The 23,838-nt window shown below is 40.2% G+C and overlaps 1 protein-coding gene across 1 annotated transcript in view; it reads left to right on the forward strand.

Moving 5' to 3' along the window:
- Positions 1-7,526, forward strand: part of LOC121300507 (PI-PLC X domain-containing protein 3) — a 36,042-nt gene extending 28,516 nt beyond the window's left edge. The window contains exon 3 of the mRNA XM_041229078.1: positions 4,668-7,526. Coding sequence (XP_041085012.1) covers positions 4,668-4,824 — 157 coding nt within the window. The 3' untranslated portion in view covers positions 4,825-7,526. The remainder of the gene's footprint in view (positions 1-4,667) is intronic.
- The last annotated feature ends 16,312 nt before the right edge of the window (positions 7,527-23,838 follow it).

Consider the following 23,838-nt stretch of genomic DNA (forward strand, 5'->3'; position numbering starts at 1 on the left):
AATAATAATAATAATAATAATAATAATAATGAGATTGCAGACACCTTTGCTGCTCTAAATCAGGCTGCCAGACTGAAAACACCTCAGTTCCTTTCATCTTTACTTTGACATGTGGCAAACAAAGGAACTGAGTGAGTGATTGTTGGAGCAGGCAGACAGCTTATCTTGAAAGGCTAAGAAACCTACACTGTCTCTAGGTGAGTAACATCACTCCTTGTAATCATGGAAATATAAAAAAGTTTGCTAAACACTCCCATGCAATAATCTAAATCAATGAACATCAATGAGAAAATAATAAAGACGGTCGGGAAACAACAATTACTTCTTGCAACTTGAATTTGCATCGTAAAGGTCAGGAACCCTATATAGCAGCACAGCACAGATGAGACATGGTGTTGCTCTTTACTATGCAATATTAAATATAAAAAAATTTCTATGTGCCCCTTGAGAGTTAAATGGTTGCATTTTCTAATAACATTTACAGTAAAAATGCATATTGAAAATTACGCATCATAATAATAATAATAATAATAATAATAATAAATGTAGTGTGGATCCATTATACTTACAAATCCTGAAGATGCTCCAACCCATCTTCAAATGCTGCTTCACAGACGCTGAATCAATGCTTGCCAACCCAGAAAGTTGATCATTTTCGTCGTCACTTTCATTATTGTCCATCTCCTCCAAAACTTCAAAAAGACTGAATCAACTTCTTTTGGGATGCTTTGGAGCACTGCTCGTCATTTTGTTCGATTTTATAAATTTTACAAATTGAAAAATGATCATAAAACAGTAAGAAACCTTGATCATAAGTGCGTAATACTGCGCTCTCACTTGCAAACATGTGTCTTGTTTACATACGCACATCGATTACTCTTCAATGGATTAGGCTACAAACAAAGTCTAGGTATGATTGGACAGCTTGTGACCTCCCCTACAATGCGATCAGTGAGATTTCACCATCAGCAGATACATGGAAGGCCAGAGCAGCGAAATGCACAGCTAGTCGATTAGTTGTTTTTGAACCTTGAGGTACTAGACACATTGCAAGGGAATATCTCAGCGGTGAAATGGCGAATTTGAAAAATCCCTTCGCTGTTTGACGGTAGGAAAAAAAACGTTTCTGATATTGAGTCAGTTTTTTTGCTATTTTGCTTTTGTAATAATATTACAGATGATTTTTGAAATATAATGTGTAATTGCAGTACCATGTTCTGCCTGCAGAACGGGGCGGGGGGGGGGTAAGAGGTTAATAACCTGGTAGCCTCCATGCTGTGGCACAAATTAGCGTGTCTCGATCCTCCGCCCATGCTTATTAATGAAATACAGAACATGCTGCTGCAGTTCTTCTAGCATGGGATGCACTGTGTAAGGAAGGGCATTCTGTACCTGCCCGTACAGGAAGAGGGGCAGGGTCTCATTGACATCAGCAGCAGGATCGCAATGTTTCGTCTGCAGGTCGTCCAGAGGTTCCTGTACCCCTGATTCTGCTCCCTCGGTTTTATAGGAGTGTTTTCAGTGCTTGGCAGTTCTTAAAGATTTCTAGGGATTTTAATGATTTTAATTGGTTTTGGTTTTTAAAAGAGCCATTAGTGTTTAATCCCAGTTTTAGAATATAGCTTTTAAATTCTAAAAGTTTTATTTCTTTACTAATTAGAGTAGGCTTAAGAAAGGTGAGGGATTTTACTGATTTTAATAGTTTTACAGTGGCTTGCGAAAGTATTGACCCCCCTTGGCATTTTTCCTATTTTGTTGCCTTACAACCTGGAATTAAAATTGATTTTTTGGGGGTTTGTATAATTTGATTTACACAACATGCCTACCACTTTGAAGATGCAAAATATTTTTTATTGTGAAACAAACAAGAAATAAGACAAAAAAACAGAAAACTTGAGCGTGCATAAGTATTCACCCCCCCAAAGTCAATACTTTGTAGAGCCACCTTTTGCAGCAATTACAGCTGCAAGTCTCTTAGGGTATGTATCTATAAGCTTGGCACATCTAGCCCCTGGGATTTTTGCCCATTCTTCAAGGCAAAACTGCTCCAGCTCCTTCAAGTTGGATGGGTTCCGCTGGTGTACAGCAATCTTTAAGTCATACCACAGATTCTCAATTGGATTGAGGTCTGGGCTTTGACTAGGCCATTCCAAGACATTTAAATGTTTCCCCTTAAACCACTCGAGTGTTGCTTTAGCAGTATGCTTAGGGTCATTGTCCTGCTGGAAGGTGAACCTCCGTCCCAGTCTCAAATCTCTGGAAGACTGAAACAGGTTTCCCTCAAGAATTTCCCTGTATTTAGCGCCATCCATCATTCCTTCAATTCTGACCAGTTTCCCAGTCCCTGCCGATGAAAAACATCCCCACAGCATGATGCTGCCACCACCATGCTTCACTGTGGGGATGGTGTTCTCGGGGTGATGAGAGGTGTTGGGTTTGCGCCAGACATAGCGTTTTCCTTCATGGCCAAAAAGCTCAATTTTAGTCTCATCTGACCAGAGTACCTTCTTCCATATGTTTGGGGAGTCTCCCAGATGCCTTTTGGCGAACACCAAACGTGTTTGCTTATTTTTTTCTTGAAGCAATGGCTTTTTTCTGGCCACTTTTCTGTAAAGCCCAGCTCTGTGGAGTGTACAGCTTAAAGTGGTCCTATGGACAGATACTCCAATCTCCGCTGTGGAGCTTTGCAGCTCCTTCAGGGTTATCTTTGGTCTCTTTGTTGCCTCTCTGATTAATGCCCTCCTTGCCTGGTCCGTGAGTTTTGGTGGGCGGCCCTCTCTTGCCATGTTTGTTGTGGTGCCATATTCTTTCCATTTTTTAATAATGGCTTTAATGGTGCTCCGTGGGATGTTCAAAGTTTCGGATATTTTTTTATAACCCAACCCTCATCTGTACTTCTCCACAACTTTGTCCCTGACCTGTTTGGAGAGCTCCTTGGTCTTCATGGTGCTGCTTGCTTGGTGGTGCCCCTTGCTTAGTGGTGTTGCAGACTCTGGGGCCTTTCAGAACAGGTGTATATATACTGAGATCATGTGACAGATCATGTGACACTTAGATTGCACACAGGTGGACTTTATTTAACTAATTATGTGACTTCTGAAGGTAATTGGTTGCACCAGATCTTATTTAGAGGCTTAATAGCAAAGGGGGTGAATACATATGCACGCACCACTTTTCCATTATTTATTTTTAGAATTTTTTGAAAAGTTATTTTTTTCATTTCACTTCACCAATTTGGACTATTTTGTGTATGTCCATTACATGAAATCCAAATAAAAATCCATTTTAATTCCAGGTTGTAAGACAACAAAATAGGAAAAATGCCAAGAGGGGTCAATACTTTCGCAAGCCACTGTAGCTGGATAAGTGCAGACACCTATCTACTTGTCTAAATTTCAGATCTGTAAGAGTCTTAACAAGTTTTCTTTCAGATTTGAGAGTCCCTCCCTCTTGCAGCAGCAATAGAGAGAATAAATCAATTTTTTCTTGAGCATTGTTGGCCAGACAGTGACACTAATTTTTCTTCTCTTTTAGTGTCCCCTTCTGTTACTCAGGACCCTGATAAACCAGGCCACCTACTGAACCTTAACAGCCGATGTAGTCTCTCTCTCTCCACAGTGGATAAAAAACAGTTATATGAAGTCTGTGTAAAAGTCCAACACTATCCACAGCTGCAGTCTCTCCCTGACACCCCGTGGAAAGAGAGTCTCACTGTGGAGGACAGCGTAAGACCTGCCTGGTGAAGCCTGTATTAACTGCAGCTCCCCAAGAGGTCAGGGGATCTCCAGTAGAGAATCCTCCATGCCACCATTGCTACCAATGCCTTTTTGAATATCCTGGACCCTCAAGTGCGAGATCAATGCTTGTTCTGCACTGAGAGAGAGACGGTGTTTCATTATTTTCTATACTGCCATAGATTACAGACGTTGTCTGCTGCACTGAAGAGAATCTTCATTGATTTCTCCATGGAGTTCTCTCCCATTGTTTTCATCTTTGGGGTGCAGTACAGACAGCAACATAAGTACCGTTGCCAACTGGCAAATTTTTTGTTGGGGCAGGCCAAGCTGGCTATCCTGAAAAGTAGGAAGAGCCAGGTTGAGCATGGAAATGCACAGAGCGCTGTCTCAGTGTTCAAGACTCCCGTACTGTCCAGGATTAACCTTGATTTTTGTTTTTATAAAATGACTAAAGACTTGAACAAATTCATGTTGATTTGGGGTGTGGGTGGTGTGCACTGTGATATTGAAAATGAAGAATTGGTTTTATATTTATAAAGGCTCTTTTAAATCTTATGATTATTAACTTTTATTTAGGGTTTATTGTGTATTTATAGTAGTTTTTAGTCATAATCTCAAGCTATTTAAATGTTTTTGGATTGCAAATGGATTTTTGTTTTATTTATTGTTATTTACGTATTTATTTAGTATTCCTGGCACATATGTTAGTGTTTGTGGAATGAGAAGAGCTTTCTTGTGTGTTAGGGTTTTCTTTATCTGATTTGTTTATTGTCTTCATTATCTGTTAATAAAGGATTGTTAAAACTCAAAAAAGTCTCTCTCTCATGTACAGCAACACAGAACTGAAGTTGTCGCCCTAATTTTAATATAGATAATTTAAACAGCACAATACCGTTTTAATGTAATGTTGTGTTTCTGATTTTTCCACAGGGCTCTTCCAGGAATGATGCAGTGGGTGCGTACGCAGAAGCCTGGGGAAAGTGGAATCAACATCATCACAGCAGACTTCGTGGAGCTGGGGGATTTTATCAGTGCAGTCATTATGCTGAACCGCCTGCTCGAAGAAGGAGGAGAAAATGCAACTTGATTTAGGGCCTGAGCTGCCTGATGAGGGGAGATTTTACTTGTATTCTGTGGAGCATTCTGGAGCGTTCAGAGTTTCTGGAATCTTTAGGGCTACTAGAACTAGGGGTGGGTGGGGGGATATGTTTTTAGTGAGTAATAAAATGATTGCCTAGCCTAGAGTGTAAAAAGGCAGCTGCTTTTCTTTGTTTCTGTTGGGGATAAAGGGAAAGAGATGTTACTGTGCTTTTTTCTCATCTATAGCATAATTAACTGATAAAAACATTGCACACGCACACACACACACACACACACACACATTAACACACACACACAAATCTGTGACTTATTTTGAGCTATTTTAGATCTAAAGCGAGACATTTCTGGCAGAAAAACTTGAGCCACTGTCTGAGATCAACTAAACGAAAACCAAGCCAGTATATATTGCAAAACAAAATAAGCATCAGGGCTGAGACATGTATTATTTAGTTTTTATTGAAGGATGCTGACTTAATATTCTTGTCGATAAAGGCAGGGAATAGTTGTGAATTTTCAAACATTCTGTGAACTGTGTGGATTATGTAACTGGTTATCATGTTGACAAGAAATTGTATTAACCATCCTGACATATATTTCCATTGTCATTGACCACCTGCTGTTTATTTTTGCTTGCAAATGATTGAAATTCCTACCGTGATGTCTGTTTGTGTGTTAGTGTTATTGGTAATGCAAACGATGAGCACTAGATCTTACTGGGCTGTATTAATATATGTATGTAAATGATAACTGCAATTTAAAAATAAAACTTAAAAACTGCTTTGCTATAGGATAAATAATTCCAAATGCATACAAAAAATGTTGTATACATTTTATAGTGAAATTTACCCCTTTTTGCACCTTATGTATGCTGTGCGTATTACTGTCCAAAAAATGTCATTTTAAATGTTTAAAATAAAGCCCAGCATGAAACAATCATCTACATGTATATGAGCAAACCTACCTGGGGCTAGATGAAATCATAGTTTATAGATGTGTCATACCTACACTTTATAATGGTTAAGGCACCACCATCATTTTGATGTAAATTTAAAACAGTGCGATTGTTTGTGGCTGTCAGGCAAAGAGCCGCACAAACTGCTTATTTAGATTGAGCTCCACAGCAATGAGGTACTGACACCAAGACAAGGGTCATTGGCATTGAGTAGGCTCATTTACCAATCCAAGTGAAACCACTGAAAGAGCAGCTGTGTGGATTTGTGTTCAGACACAACTTCAAGCTACTGTTACTGAATTAGCCCAACATGATTGCCAATGTCGACTGCAGCCATTCTATTTCTTTACAGACACTCTTCCCAGCTACACTTAATGAAAAATAATGGCTCCCCATTGACATGTTTATGTTCCCTTTATTGAATGTAATAATATATACCCCAGTTATCATTTTAATTTAAAAAGTGCATACTGTATGTTTGTTATATTCAGTGTTAGGACAATTTTTTGGTTTTTTTTAAATTGTTTTATGTTATAAATGTGCAGCTGGCATTAAATGAGAACATCAGATATCTTAATTACATATTATGGGGTGTGTACATAATACTAATTACCATACAATTGATGTAAAAGGCAGACTGGGCAGTTGGTATTTACTTAATTATAACTGGGTAGGATAATACATAGAACATGTATATTTTCTGAGTGGTTTTATAACCCTTGAGTAGTTTTTAAATACTTTGAATTAACTTACACTTGATGGGTACTATTATTGCTTATACTTGGTGATAGAGTGGCAAGAATAGTGTAGGAAAGGCATTTTAAGATACCACATCCCTAAAACAACTATGCCCTCAAAGGTTTGAAAGAAATACCCCCCCTAAATTCAGACTGTACATGCCAGGCGTTGCATTGCTGGACCTACAACCCCTGCAATAGACCTTGCCTGGAAGAAGGCCACCTATCCTGCATGCTGGTATTCACTGGTCCCAAGTCATCATTCATTAGTCATTCATTTGTCATCTGACAAGCTTTAAAGAGGCAGCACCGACTGCTCCAATGGGGTTAGGGAAGCGACATCACATCTCTGCAGAATGTATTCAATCCCATTTCATTCACTTAATTGTGGCAGTCTCCTTTCTGACTTTATTGAATATCCTGGAAATAAAATGTGTATTAATTTAGAATTGAAGTCTTGAACACATTATTTGAATAGTTTTTGTTTCCACAAATTGTTTATGTTGATAAATGTTTATGCTTTTTTGGGACATTTTGCAGTTACTTTGCATTCTATGAGTATCCTTCTTTAAACTGGATAAAGGGCAGCATGTCACTTTACATCACACAAACAAAGTGACCCTCAGAGCCAGACTGGGGGTACTGTGGCAGTGTACCTCGTGGGGTGCAGTATGTTGCTATATGTTGCTTATTAATCCGCACCATAATTCTAAACCATTAAGGTATTGGTTATTAGAGAATGTAGCACATTTGGGTAATTTGCTGCAGTTTTATTGTAAACCTCATCATTGTATTGTGACTATTAGTTTGTGTGCCGTTAATTTGCAATACTTCATTATATTTTACACATTTTATTAAGTAAAGGACCAGCAACAAATTTTGCATAATACCACTAATTCATATTAGTAGCCTATAAGACAAATGTATACTGTCTGTTTTTGTTTAAGTTAGTCAGTGGTGCAGTGCCAAATTGTGCACAATTACAAGCCATGTGCACATTAATAGAATAGGTGTGTTTCCTATACCTAAACAGATGTTCAGAATGAGCTGGAGGGGTTAGCGGCACATGTGAGCAGTCTATTGCTCTCAACACATTCAGGAAACCAGAAATATCAGAGAAATTTGTTTTCAAGGCTTCTAAGTACACCCTGCTTTTAGTGAAAAAAAGGTGTTTGCGTGTTCACCTCTAAAATGCATTAGCACAGCTGGCAATGCACGAGAAAAAGCAGACTCGGAAATGCCACAATTGCGACTGTTTAAAACATGCTTTCAAAAGTTCTTAACAAATTGATGCAATTGTAGGTGTCGCAATTGCCTGCAGCTTTCGTGCATCTTATTATATTATTTGAGAACCCTGATCTCTGCCCTCTTTTCGCGAATATATGCAGGAAAGACCATAATTACATATCCATTTACATTTGAACCGCAAACAGAAACTGCTGCCACAAAGCATTCACAAAAAATGTCACAAATAGCACTGCAGTTGTTTAGCACATTTCACCCAAGAATTTCCACTCGTTCGTAACTGGTTTGCGACCATTGGGACAGGCGCACACTTTAGTAAACCTTCCCCTACGTGTATCTACAAAAACATGTATTAATTCAAAACCAAATCTGTGTAAGTAATGTGTTTGAGCGCTTTTCTTTTTTCTACTGTGATGATCTTTATATAGTGTTGAAGTGTGTTGTGTGTAAATATCAGCAAAATAAAGACGTATTCTAAGAAAAAAAGAAACTATTAAGTTTACTATATATTACAAAACCCTGTAACGCTGTAACAACTGTGAACAATTAAATAAGTTTGATTACTGGTACATAACGACCCCCCCCCCCCCCCCCCCCCCCCCCCCCCCCCCCCCCCCCCCCCCAATAATAATAAAAAAAAAACATCAGAGGAAGGGTTTTTATTAATATTTACTGTTAGTACAGTTAAATGATGGTTCAGAGATACTAGCGGGATAATGTTTTGTAATGCCACCTATCTATAACATGGTGTTGTAACCCAGCAGTCTGTTAGCATAGGCTTTATTTCAAGAGTAAGGCAGTGTGTCAAAATGTAGCCAAGTCCCCAAACTGGGCCTCAGCTTCATATATGAATTGTGTCCCGTATTAGATGATGTCATGATGGATTGAAAAAAGGTATATTGAATATAACAGAAGGGGCCACCTATGATCTATGCCTAAATGCATAAGGTAGATAAAGGTTAATTTCCTACTATAGTAAAAAAAAAAAAAAAAAAAAAAAATATGAAAATGCAGCGATTGTCTTCTGGGTGTAAAGAGGCAAGTGGCTTGTCATGGCTTGGTTGTATAGAATTGCTGCAGTGAGGAACATGGCAGCATGCATTTGGATTCTGTTTGACACTGATATACTGTATAGCTTAAGGAAAAAGCAGGGAATCTGGAAACTGTGGTCATTGATCTCCCATTATGCCCTCACATAATCTTAGTTTGAGATGGGCATATAAGAGTGGGGATGAGAATGAAATGTGGCTGTAAACCAGATTCACGCTTTAACAAATATATTAGGGGCATTTGTTTTTGTGTGATGGGTAATCTATTGGAGCTGAAGCTGTTTTGCACTTTAATTGTTTATCCAGAGATTTGCTCTGACAACTATTAACACGTTTTTCCTTTTTATATGCAGAAGGGCAGAAGTGAGATTTCTGCATGCTGGTACTATTACATTTTGTAATGCTAAATTTCAATCAATCCCATAGCAAAGAAAGACTGCTCCAATGTAATAAAGAAGTAGGTAATATGTTATTGAAATACCATGACTTAATAAACAGCAAGGCCAGTATATCCCTCCCCCTTTACAAAACCAGCAATGATGTAGTTACTGTGCTCAATTTCAGGTGTATTACAGAAGATAAACTCATTGCCCCGTATTTGAGCTTATGCTACTGAAAAAACAGCTCCTCATATGAAAATGCCAAACATAGAAACATATAGTCAAGCATAGAAACAAAAGTCTGACATGTAAATTGACTGTAACGATTAATAAAAAGTGCATGAGTTGGTTCACTCTTTGATAAACTGCTTCCAATTTGTGACTTATGCTGAAAAGGTTATCAGTAGGAATTAATTAACAGACTGTCATTTCTAATCAGTGGTGTTTCATGTCAAGATCTGCACATTAAATTAAAGCCTGCTGGCTGTGTATTTGGTCACAAAGCAACTAGAAACAGTCAAGGTCATTTTTTTTTTTCTTAGCAATAAGCCTGCTGCAGATATATACTTTGAGAGTGTGTTTATATTTAAATACTGTGTACTGAGTGTAAAAACAAGAAGTGAAATAAAGACTTAAATAAAGACTTAAAAATAAAGAAATGTCTGTAGATGCAGTAATTGTGTCTTTTTTTCCACTCAGTATGAGCAATAAAAATGGCCTCAGGTATGTCCTTCCCCAAAGAAAAGAAAAAAATGTTTTAAAAAATGACATTATTGTCTGAGTTGTGTAGCATTAGAGCAGAGACGATGTCAGGGACAAAGTATTTTCATCATATATGGCTCTAAAATAAAATTATTTGCCCATTATTGTCAGATATGCTACTCTTTTGCTTTCTAGGTCATTTTACCTTAGCAGTGTCTTTGGAGTGGAGGAATGTTACTGCTTGCAAAGCATACTGGTAATGATAGAGAATAAAGCACTGAAGAGGTGGGGACATTTTCACTCTCCAGGAGGAATGACCAGAGACTTCCTGAAAGTAATGCATGCAAACAGAAATTACTTTTTACTATCAGACATCATTCTTTTAAAATGTAAATACATTCCAATGTACTTAAATTGCTTATATATCCTATAGGCTTGACTTAAGAATCTTGTTTTAAAAGGTCATTATTGCAAAAGAATGTCACCTGGTTCCGATTATCAATTATTTTTGCACCCTTGAGGGCGCTCTGTTATCCAGTCCACTGAGAAATCCTTCTGTATGTTTTAAGTGCCAGTCTGGCTAATGCAGTAGGCATACCGATCACTCTGCAATCCTAGCAGAGGGACAGCACACCCAAGTTGTGCCTTAACAGAGTCTCTTGGTGAGCCACATATTCAATCTATCGTATCTCTGCCAGTGGTTGTACTATCAGACAAAGGCGAATATGGAATCCTTAACAGAGAATTGAGGTACTGTAAAAAGTAAACTGACACCAAACCTTTTTAGTACAAATTGAACTTCACCGTGTGTAGTTAAACATTTTCCTTTTATAAAGAAAACAATTGTGTATATTTAACCCTGCTGCAGATTGCAGTGTTGTACTTAAAAACCAAGAAGTCCTCTTTATTACATCCAGTCTGGCAAGAAGGGAACAATGGAGCAGATCTAGGATTTCAATTCATTTTTAAGTTGAAGGAAACCATTTGAGGAAATGATGATAATGGGACTGTAGAGTAAGGGAAGGTATAAATAAGGTTTAAAAAGTAAGCTAAAATGGATGGCCTTTTACACATAATGACAGATACGACTAAAATGTTGCTTCAAGAAATAATATCATACTGCAGATGACTCTTAGATGAAAGACAGCTGTTGAATCTCTCCTCCCACATTGGAAATTACTACTCTTTTCTTTAGGGTCCCATATTAATCTACTGGATATTGCCTGCATGAGGTTGCAGGTGTCAAAATTAAACAGAGACCAGTAAATCAACAGCTAATCTAGCTTTTATAGGTCCCCGTGGCCCACAATTGTCCAATTAGAGGTAATCCTGTCCCATTTCAGACATTTTAAATGTGTGTTATGGGACAGCCAGCAAAGACATAATTTGCTATTAGTTTGAAGAAGACAAAAATAGCAGAATGCCATTGTCAGTTTTGTCATGTATTCACCTTAGCAACCAGACTCAGCTGTCTGGATTGCTTTACTGACCATGGCAATCGCACAACATTGAAGATAAGGAAATACACAGAGGTAATTACACTTGTTGAAAGGTTGTCAACACGCTGAATACAGTAATGTTACTTTATAGTTTCCAGCTTCCATATTGAAGCGCTGAGCTTCACAGACGTGAATTTCAATACATGACTGTTTCCATTTCTGTTGAGTTTTAAAATGACACTGTTTAGCAGAGTTGAATTTCAAGCTTTGTTTTGAGAAAAGCCATTCAAACTTGCAGAGAACTGTGCCTTTAGTTTGTGTACTGTAGGTCTGCATTTTCATAATTTTACAGCAGAATAACCCTGTTATATATTACAGGTTAAGGAATAAAAGCATGTTATTTGTGGCTTGCAGAAGAAATGGACTCCACACTTATTCAATGTGCCGCAGGGCCTCTCCTAGGAAGACCTCCACACATTTATTATTAAGAAATTATACCACAGGGAACCTGACACCATGCACCTTCACTCAAAACAGCAATGCAGAGGCACAACAATCAAATAAACGGTTCTGTACTAAGTGGCAATTACAGAATAAATGTAGCTTTAGTGGTATTACTCACTGATAGAATGGGACCACAGGGGTAAGATTTACATTTTTAAGATTTACATGTATTACCAAGGTAACCCAATTCAAACATCCGAGTGTGCAGGCAATTCTCTTGAATGTATGTATCTGTTAAAGTGTATAAAGTCGTGGTTTAGATATATTGAACAGACAACATGTTCTGTTATGATCTTGTTTCTTTAGGGTCATAAACTGGTACAGTATTACAGTAGTAATTTTGACCCAATGAGTCTTATTCTAAAATTGAAAAGTAATTTTAAAAACATCAAAGCTCCTTTACAATATAAAGCGACATCTGTATTTTATCTCAGTAGGTGGTGCTGTTTGCCTTTAGTAAATGTTAGGCGTTGGATTCAGCTTGACCTAGTTAGAGTTTAGGGAGATGAGTGGCATATTCACAGAACTTGAGGTTCTTAGGTTTATAGAAGAATATATATATATATATATTATATATATATATATAAATATAATATATATATATATATATATATCGACATCAAAAAGAGTCTCAGAAATCCTTTTGAAGGAAAGACTGGGTTCAGACTCGTCTCGATGGCCAAAGAGCTACAATGTCAACATAAACTATATGCACAGTAATATCAGTTTTAGCATTTGCTTTACATAACTCATTGCATAATACACTCTGATATGAAGTGGTTGAGATTTCATACAATCACTAACTGCACTGCTTGTGATTCTGTAAACATTTTATAAAAGACCGTCGTTGTTGGTTTTGGGCTGCACCACTCATGCATTACTGCCCAAAACCAACTCGAAACATATATTTGTGTATATATATATATATAGACTATATATATATATATATATATATATATATATATATATATATATATATATATATATATATATATATATATATACACACACACATTTATTTTTGGAAAAAAGGTAAATAAATTATGCACAGACAAAATGTTTTTGGTTTCCTTTTAATCACTCGATCATTCATCCTTGACCATGACTGAAGCATATGCACTTAATCACCTAATTAGTGAGACAGTTGATTGGACACTGGATATGGAGTGATTTCAGCTGTTGAATTGCAAGCTTGAATAAAAGCAATAAAGAAAATCACAGAAAAAAAACCCAATATGCCACGTCTTTCAAGAGAGTAGCGCCTCCGTGCAATCGGCATGTTGGAGGCTGGACTAGAGCAGCGTACTGTGGCTCGCCTGGCACACACAGACACACAGACGTCAATGACAGGCCACGAACTGCGAGACCAAGAGTCACAACACCTGCCCAAGATCGACAGATCACTTTGCAGCGTCGTGAAGCGGTCTAGTTGTCACTACAGTCAACAATTAGGTCGTGGTTATTTTCCAGTTACGTGGACGAGATTTTATCTCAAACAGTTAAAACCTAATGTAATGAACTTAAATGCTTCACTTACGAGTTTTATATTCGCTATGCAAAATATATATATCTATATATCTTATAGTTATATAATATATATATATAGATATATATATATATATATATATATATATATATATGACTCTGACCGGGTCGCTACATTGGTGTTCAGAATCGGGATAATGGAATCCAAGCCATGGAAGATTAAGCCTCAGAAGGAGATACAACAGGAGAAGCAAGACGAGATGGCAGATTGGGCACAGTGGAGAGGAGTTGAGCTGGCAAGCGGTAGAAGACTGCAGGGAACACTGCTCGTCTGAGAAGCAGCCAGCAAGAGCGTGAGGGTAAGATAGAGGATGCCATGTGGGAAGAAGGCGTGGAGAAGCAGACAGCACTGTACGGAACATGCAATGTCAACAGAGGCTCAAGGATCTGTGACGTCATTCCAGGATGCTCCCGGCCCAAACCAGAAAAAGAATGCCTCCTACACACGTCCCCCTGCAATACAATGGTAAGACCAATTGGACATCATTTCAGATGCAATTTGAAATGATCGCAAGCATAGACAGCTGGACTGATAAAGAGAATGCCATTCATTTGATAGTCTGCTTGCAGGAAGTTGCTATTAGCAGATTACAAGCCACTACTGTATTGCAATGTACTGATTATGGGACAATGTTAGTTGAACTGGATGCTTGCTTCGGGGAGATGTGTATATACGCCTCAAGGAACCTGCTGTCGGCATGCACCGCCAGGGGAGAAGCTGGGTGTGCTGGCCGCAGATGTGAGATACCTGGCAAGGAGAGGGTACCCCAATTTTCTAACAACGGCCCAAGAGGATCTGGCCACGGAGGCCTTTATCCGTGGACTGACTCCTACTGCCCTGCTCCAGCAGGTCCGACTCGTTGCTCCCACCTCCTTGATGCTCGCCTTGGCCAAAGCTGAATGAGCAGAGGTGGTGCTAGAAGAGGGTGAGTGTGACTGGGCCTCTGGAGAAGCTCTGATAAGGGGGAAGACACGTCAAATTCAGCCTTGCGTCAAGGCAAACACCGCTACAACCCTCATATGGCCTGCGGAGGTCATCGCACTGATCAAGGCTGCATTTACACCCCCACCCGGGCACCTGAACCCCACACACGGCTATATTGTGGCTGTGGCAAGCCCGGCCACCTTCGACGCCAGTGCCTGAGCAATACTGACAGGTTGCTCTTCCCCTTGCTGCACACCCCAAGACCGCCTTCTCCCCGGCCACAGTCTATGGCAGTTTACTGTAACGCCGTTCGGGTTGTGCAATGCCCCTGCAACATTCGAGCAGCTAATGGCGAGAGTCCTAACCGGGATGCCCCCATGGAGTGTCTTGTGTATCTCAATGACCTGCTGGTACTCGGGAGACATTCAGAACTGCCCTGGCCTCCCTGCGAGAGGTGCTGAAGTGAGTGACGGAGGCAGGACTGAAGCTACACCCCGAGAAGCGCCACTTGATGAGGTGGGAGGTCTAGTTCCTCGGCCACTGGGTGAATAATGAGGGGATCAGCACGGAAGCAGACAAGGTCGAAGCAGTGTGGGACTGGCCCGTCCCCGTCAACCCACGTTAGGTGAGAGGCTTTCTGGGAGGTACGTGCAGGGTTTTGCTACCATTGCTGCTCCCCTGCACAGCCTCCTGAAGAACGACAAACCCTTTTTGTGGATCCCCTTGCGCCAGGAAGCGTCGATGCATTGAAGAGCTCCCTGTGTCTGTCCCCCATGCTGGTGGTCCTTGACATCAAGCTTCCTTTCCTGCTAGACACCAGCGCTAGTGATGAGGGCATCTGAGCAATCCTGCCACAGTCTGGGCCCAATGGTGAGAGGGTGGTTACCTACTGCAGCCAGACCTTCAACAAAGCACAGTGCAGATACTGTGTTATCAGGCATGAGCTGCTGGCGCAGGTGGTTCGCCACTTTCGCTTCCCTTTAATGTCTGACCCGACAACGCTGCCATCCAGTGGTTGATGACCTTTCGGGAACCAGAGGGACAGGTTGCCCACTGGATCGAGGAGCTCCAGGCCTACCAGTACACAGTGCAACATTGTCCAGGCAACAGGCATGGCAATGCGGACGCCATGTCCTGCCGGCCCTGTGCCAAGGAGGGCTGCACCCACTGCCACAAACAGGAAGAGAGGGAGGCGGAGCTGACTAGCTGGGGAGAGGTACAGTGTCAGTTGGTGGTGCCGGTAGAGAAGGCAGAGTGGGGAGCCTAGCAGGAACAATACCCAGACCTCCGACCGGTGCTGCGGTAGCTCGAGGAGTAGTGAAGGCCCCTGTGGGAAGAGGTAGCACGCCACTCTGCAGCCACCAATGAGCTCTGGTCCCAGTGGATCAGACTGACCATTTGAGATGGTGTCTTGTAGCGCCATTGGAAAGAACCAGCAATTGCAGAGGTAAGGTGGCAAGTGGTCTCCCCCAAAGCCATGCAACGGAAGGTGAGTGACTCCCATCATGGGGCCCCGGGGGCCGGACACTTTGGGGTTAGAAAAACTCTGAGACTGCTTCTCCAATCCTTCTACTGGGGGCAGTGCAGGAGGGATGTAGAGGACCACTGTTGTCACTGTGATGTCTGCACTGCCCAGAAGAGACCTCATGGCCGGTCACACGCCCCCCTCCAACAGTACCAGGTCGTAGGCCAATAGCAAAAGTGGATGTGGACATACTAGGCCCCTTTGCCTTTTCAGAGGGGGAATCGGTCCTGGTGGCCCTTGACTGCTTTACAAAGTGGCCAGAGGCATACGCCTTACCTGATCAAAAGGCGGAGACAGTGGCTGAAGACCTGCCGGAGGGGTTCTTCAGCCAGTTTGGGGTCCGACAGGAGCTTCATTATGGCCAGTGTTGGAATTTTGAATCCCGGGTTTTCACAGAGATGTGCCAGCGCCTGGGAATCTCGAAGACCAGGACCACTCCTCTTCACCCCCAGAGTGAAGGACTCGTGGAATGGTTAAATCGCTAAATGGCGCCAGCTACCAATGGGACTGGGATGTCCACCTGCCCCTCGAACTGCTTGCCTGTCGGTCTGCCATGCAAGACTCCACCTCCTGCAACCCGGCCCTACTTATGCTGGGACTTGAGTTACGCATCCCGGCGGAGACGATATAAGGCCGACCTCCTAATACCCCGAGAGCACCCCTGGGTCCAGAGTACGCCTGGAGGCTCCAGGATAGACTGCTGGTTGCGCACCACTTCACCTGGGACCAACTGTAGGTGGCTGGCACCCAGCAGAAGCGGAGCTACAATCTCCAGGCTCAGAGACGCCACTTCACAGCAGGAGAACTAGTTTGAGTGCACAGCCCAAAGAGGAAGAAGGGCCATTGTCCCAAGTGTGACAGCCACTGGATTGGACTGTGTGAGATCCTGGAGCGGGTCAGAGAGGTGGTTTATCAATGGCATTTTAAATAAAGAGTTTACTGTACCTCACTTTATTAAAACAAAATAAAATTTATTAAAACAAATAAATTTAATCTATTCAAATTTCCCACCATTCCCACAAGAATCTGTCCCATTTTTTGACAATTTCTCTCTAATCTATATCAGCTATTAAAAGATCATATATGCTATAGATATCTATATGATATATATATATATATATATATATATAATAAAATAGGGATAAATCGATAAAAAATAGTTTTTAATTGAACAAAAATTGCGCGGGGGGGGGGGGGGGGGGGGGGGGGGATCTCAGTATGCACACTTTACATGTGGAATATGATGCGTAGCAGTTCTGGTTTCTGATTACGTTTAATGTCCTTGGCATGTATGATGAAGCAGAATCTGTGTAAATTGAAGCCAAGTTTTCCCAAGTTAGCTGGTACTTTGAAAACATTTAGGCAATCGTTGTGCTGACAGAAATAGTATCTACAGAAGGTATGAACATGAAATCAGCACAAAACAAGTCAGGTTTATTCACCTTGAAATCATACAAAAAAAAAAAAAAAAAAAAAAATTACAGAATCCATCGGGAGATGCGTCAAATGCATCATCATTTTCTATCAAATATTTACGATTAAGATTGTTGGCGTTAGGCAGTGTTTCAACAGATGGACAGTACTGTCTCACAAAGTCACCAATACATACCTCTCTAAATAGTGGCTGTCCAGCAAAGCACAGCTCTCTGACAAACTCATGAACAAAGTCATTCTGTGCTCTCTTTTATTGAAGTGTGTGTAAAAAGGCTGGGATTTATAAACAACTGGGATTGCTTTTGGAAAATAAATAGATATTATAGGAAAGATGGACTATACCTAACTAGGTCACGGGCAAGCAGACTAGCTGAACATCACCCAGCAAGGTATTTAAACTAGGAACTGGAGAGGGGAGGGAATCTAAAGAGGCATGTCAAATTCAGGTTAAAGTATCCTGCCATTCCCGCTACTTGCTGAGTAATCACAGAGGTGTGCGCTACAGTAACCTTCGTCAAATTCCTATTACCCTTGCTCAATCACATGCTCTTGATTGGATCAATTTACATCTAGGTTTATTTAATGTCAGGTCTCTGTCTAATTGGCTCAGTTTATTCGTGATTTTACAACACTGATATTTTCTCTTTAACTGAAACTTGGCTTGGACTGAATGACAATGTTTCCCTGATTGAGGCTTCTCTACCTACATATTCTTTTTTTTTCCAGAAAGCTTGCTCTACTGGGCGGTGTTGGGCTTGCTATTGTTTTCCATAGTGAATATGAAGGTTATTCATGTTTTGAAGTTTTAACCTTGAGATTAAACATTGCATTATCTGTTCATATTGGAATTATTTATCAACCACCTAGTTCAAACCCGCTATTTCTGACTGAATTTGAGGGTCTGCTGGTGATACTGACAGTTAAATATGATCCTTTTATTGGGTGATTTTAACCTTCATACTGACATTGATTCTGATTCTAACTCCTTGGAATTTTTGAGGCTACTGGATTCTTAGATTATATCCAGCATGCCAAAGGTCCTGCGCATAATCGTGACCATACTTTAGATCTGGTAATTTCTCGCTGTTAAGAACATCATAACTTTGATCTTACTATTTCTGATCATCTTTTTGAGGCGAGTCTGCCAGTATCTACAAAGGCTGTGAACCGTATATTTAAATCCTAGGTAATTAATTCTTAACTGCTGTTAAGCTTTCTGATGTCCTGAGCTCATTACCACTCTCTGAGTCCTTATCAGTAGATGAGCTGCTTAATACCTACAACTCATAAGATGAAATATGAGGGTGTAAACTAGAACGGAGAGGGTAGGAATCTGAACTACACGTTCATTACATTACATGGAAGGGCCATCTGGTTAAATATAGGAAGGCTCTGGCTTTGGTTAGATCATCACATTATTCTAATATAATTAATACAAATAAAAATAATTGTAGATTTCTTTTTGTTACTTTAATTACTTAATTAATCCTTCCCCTAATAGTCCTATCCATGACATTGGCTCCTCTCACAGCTACAATGACTTATTACATTTCTTTAAAAATAAAATACTACACATCAGAAATGAGATTCCACTACCCGCTCTCTTGCTCTACAAAACTATTAAAACATTTTCTTGGAGTTATTAATACCCACATTTTAAAAATCAGCAGTTAATGTAGCTGTGGTAAAGCCTGTGCTTAAGAGACACAATTTGTTGTTGCAATTCAATTACAAGAATTTCTAACTCTTAATGGTATATTCAAGAAGTTTCAGTCTGGTTTCTGTGTTGCACAGAGACTGCCCTTGTCAGAGTTGTGAATGATCTGCTGATAAGCTCTGACTCTGGCTTTCCATCAGTTTAAATTTTTCTTGATCTAAGTGCTGCCTTTGATACTGTAGACCATTCCATTTTACTGAATCATCTTGAAAGCACAGTGGGACTGTCTGGCCTTGTCCTATCCTGGTTCAGATCTTATCTTTCTGATAGGTTTCAGTTTGTCTCTATTGCGGAGGTAAAATTGGCATTATTGGAAGATGTCTGTGGGGCTCCATTCTAGGTCCCTTGTTGTTTTCATTATATATGCTACCATTAGGTGACATTATCCGCAGACACGGAGTGAACTTCCATTGCTATGCTGATGATACCCAGCTATATTTGTTCCTAAAGCCAAGAATTTCTTCTGCCTGGGTGTTATTAGTTACTTGCCTTACAGACATCAAGCATTGGATGTCACAGAATTTTCTAATGTTGAATTCGGACTCACATAACCAACTCACATAACCAACTAAAATGAAATGCGGGATTACATGAGCTTGACGTCTGCAATCTCTCATCAAAACTTAAACTAGAAATTAAGAGTTTGGGGGTTTATCCTAAACTCTCATTTGCAACTCTTATTAGGGAAGTTACTAAAGTATCTGTGGAAGGGTTGGGAAGTCACTAACACAAGAAACAGAAAGATGAAGTCTTAAACACTACTTGGTGCACGATTTATTTTTACCACATGGTGGCACTGTTGCACAGTTATTACCAGCGATGGTAGAAGTGACTGGCAGTTCACCTTTGGTGCACAGGCAGGTGCACGAAATAACCAAAAACAGAAAGTACAAGAAAAAAAGAGAAAATAAAAAACTATTAACAAAACTACAAAATAAATGTGCTGCACTCTGCAGTATTTCCCCGACCGTCGCTACCCGCATGGTCCAGGTCTCCATCCTACACTCCACCATTCCCTCAAACTGTGTTCTGTATATACTTTTGGGGTCTGCCCAAGGTTCCCCCCGCTACTCCTAAGTTTGTTCTTTTATTGGTGTTCTCTGCCGGCTTATTTTTCATTCTGCAGGTGCAGATCTGAGGGAAGAATAGAGTGTTATTTTACAGGCCCAGTCACCCCCCCAAGGCCTGCACGCCTTCTCCGAACCTCTCTGGGTCACTGCCATGACTGACAGATGGATCTTACGGGGCTGCTGCCCTCATCCTGCAGAACCCTTTTTTCTGGTGTCCCAAAACATATGGTATCCCGCTTGTAGCTTGTTCAGAATGCCGCTGCTAGAATTCTGACTAAAACCAGGAAAAGTGAACATACTGTAGCGTGCATGGGGGAAGGCAGCAGCAGGGCTGGTAGGTGAAATAATCACATACAAAGACATAAGCCTGATATACGCTCCTTGCATGGAAGCAGGCTCTTTTGTACAGCGGTCTCAGTGCTATGCTTTAGTGCGAGAGGTTTTGGGTTCGAGCCCGCCCTCCTTCTGTGTGTGGAATGCCTCGCCCTGTGTGATGCGCCTGTCTGCGTTAATCGAGATCGTTACAATATTACCCCTGTTTTGGCCTCTCTACACTGGCTCCCTGTGCAGTACAGAATTGATTTTAAGATTTTGCTGTTAACTTACAAGACCCTGAATGGATTAGCACCTAGTTATTTGAAGAAGTTACTGACCCCATATCTTCCAAACCCCACTCTGTGAAAACAGAATGAGGGGAGGTTGTTGGTTATTCCTAGGGTCCACAAAAGCAACACGGGAGGTAGGGCTTTTTCTCGTAGAGTTCCGAAATTATGGAATGCTCTGCCTTCATTTGTCCTTCAAGCTGGGACCATTACAGTTTTCAAGTCAAGACTACAAACACACTTTTACAAAATGGCTCTAAGTGGATTTTAATGTAACTCTAAAATGCTGCTTCTGTATTATATGTATACTGTTTAAAATTGTATTGTGGTTTGTTCTTTTTTCTGTTATGTACTGTATAGTGCTTTGCAATACTTTTGTACAAAAAGCGCTATTTAAATGTAATAAATAAATTTGACTGCTTGTCTCTCAGTTCACTTTCTTGTTTTAGTTAATGTGTCGCTTATTTTTCAGTATGTTCTTTTGTTGACACCGTTAACATGTACCTCAATGCAGAAGTATTTGCAAGGCTATGCATCCTCCGCCTCACTTCTGCTATTTTTACTTTTTGTATACTTTGAAACATTTATTTTCTTTTAAATATTCATAAACTGATTTACGTTTTCTCCGTCATCCACTAAAAATCTTATATTTTCGTGTAAGTATTTCAATTTAGTTTTTGATCAAGCTAGTAGTTACTATGCCCAGCAATTGCCACAATAATCAGACTTTGATTGGCCAATATTATCAGATGATAATGTGTTTGTGAAGTGACAGAGAACCACGTCTGAATGTTAACTGAAAATCTGGCATCTAAATGCCTGCTGTATCCTAGGATACAGTGTAGGGCTGCTTATTACAATGTCAGAGTAAAAATAAAACAGCGTTTTAATCAAAATATTGTGTATTTCCTAGAAAATAGTACCAGGAAAATATTGAATAATAGACAAAAATCAGGTATAAATCAGTAAAAACAGACGCCAAGTTAAAAAAGAAATCCTATAATTTTCAGTAAAATTTGGATTAAACCGGAAACGCTGAACACTACTTATAATTTATGGCGGGAATTATTGTAAACAATTATATAGACGAGGGTTTTCAACCAGGTGTACTTCTAGGGTCATAGCGGCTACGCAGAAATGCAAAACTAAATGAAAATAATAATACTTTCTCTCTAAACCACTGTGAATATTTATTTATTTTTGGTTAGCAGCTCAAAGGTTAAAGCCTGACTATGTTCTCAAATTATCATCCATCTATACACATGCATGATTTTGAGTCATAGGTTCCCTATCAATTTGAAGACGACCACCAACCAATACTTTTGGGATATGCCTGTGCATTTTATGTCAGAGCTGTCGATAGGCCCCTCCGGGGAGTGACGACCTCGGTCGCACCTCCCGAGGGAACAAACAGTCATTCCACTGAGTTCACTTCCTTTTTCGCGTCACTTGAGTTTTTCTTGAGTTCCCCTGCACTATTTATATTGCTGGAAGTCGGCTTGGCAATTCCCCGCAATCAGAAACTCAGCTCAACATATAACTTTGTTATATATTTCTCTCTCTTTTCAACAGCTTGCATTGTTTTGCAATTGTAGTCTGCTTTCTAACTCCACAACATCTGCTGTTGTGCGTGTTTTTTCTCCAGCTATCATAGCTAAAAAAAATAATAATTAAAAATACATGTGATTTCCTCCACCAGGACCAAGATCTGCCGCTCCCAGCTGTTGAGTCGACCATCTCGGCCTGCCCACTCGGTGCGTTTGGCCTAATAAACAAATAAATAAAATAAAATAAAAATGTTCACAGTTCTCTCGCCTAGCAAAGTGACTGTTCTACCCCACAGCTTGCTGTTTTGTGTGTGTGTGTATTTTCATTGCTGATCCTGCAGTTAGAAGAAGAAAACAAGAAGTCACCAGCAGTACATTCTCTGTACCACAGCTCTTCACCCTGTGCTCCACCCTGGCATACGTTATATATTGCCCAGGTTGTGTGTGACTGCACGCGGTCCAAATCATTTGTCCATGCTGCACCTTGGGGCAGCACCGTGCTTTCCTGTACTGCTCTCAAGCCTGTGTATCCACCTCTGCATATATTTGTATTTTTTTTATTTATTATTATTATTTTTAAATCCAAAAGGGACATTTCAGTGAATTATCAACATTATTATTTGGTAGACACACACTAAAGTGAGCAACATTAAAACAATAAACCATTTCTCCTATCCTACTGAAAAATGAATATGGAGCTTTCGCGATTATCGATTTACTGCTACTTTTGGGCTCCAATAATGGCATCTGTGATTAAAAACACATCGAATTGTGGGTAAACTCGCTTGGAATTATGGAAGTCTGTCTGATCCTAATTTTTATTATCCTTGGTCAATGATTTAGTGTATCGTAGCCCTGTCTCCTTTTAGATGACCGACTTCTGTCTAATCCTGGGAATGAATTGTCTGGCCATCCAGTCCAGGGCACTCTGTTCCCTTTACAGAGCTCCCTCGCAGGTCGGGAGGGAGATTTATCACCAAGAATCATTCTGTCTCTGTCACAGCCCCCCTTGGCCTCAGGGGACCTGTGCCCTGATCACGACGCTGGCTTTTATTTTGCTATTTGTTTAGTTGCTGTGATGTGATAGATATTATAAGCTAACCACTTTTACTGACAATTTTCCAAAACACATCATAAACACTTAAACACAATTATTAGTAAAACGTACATTTTATTTTGCTTTTTGTAACACAACGTACACAAAAGCTGCTATTAATTTGGAATTTCAATAAATGCAAATTATCACAATAACTTGGGAGAGGCTGTTGCTGTGACTTTTTTAGGTAGTTGCATTAATGTCAGGCTAGTCGCTGCACTTTCTATGTCCCGAAGCATGAACACTTTCCTTTAAGCCTTTTAACTTCTCACAGAAACTGCCATTTGGGGGTCCCCCTGGCAAGCTTGGCCACTGAACCGCCCCCCACCCCCAATGATGCTCCTTATGCAGACAATTTTAGATCATTTATAATAACAGAAAGTGAATTTGTGTGTTTCTGAGTCTTTTTTTTTTTTTTTTTTTTTTTTTTTATTATTCCTTGCATCGAAAGAATTATTAAAAGTTTTAAGAATTACTATTTGGAATTCTATCCTTAAACAGTTTGTCAGTCCCAAACAATTGTCATAAATT

Source organism: Polyodon spathula, chromosome 2 (genome assembly GCF_017654505.1).
Source record: "Polyodon spathula isolate WHYD16114869_AA chromosome 2, ASM1765450v1, whole genome shotgun sequence".
Classification (NCBI taxonomy): domain Eukaryota; kingdom Metazoa; phylum Chordata; class Actinopteri; order Acipenseriformes; family Polyodontidae; genus Polyodon; species Polyodon spathula.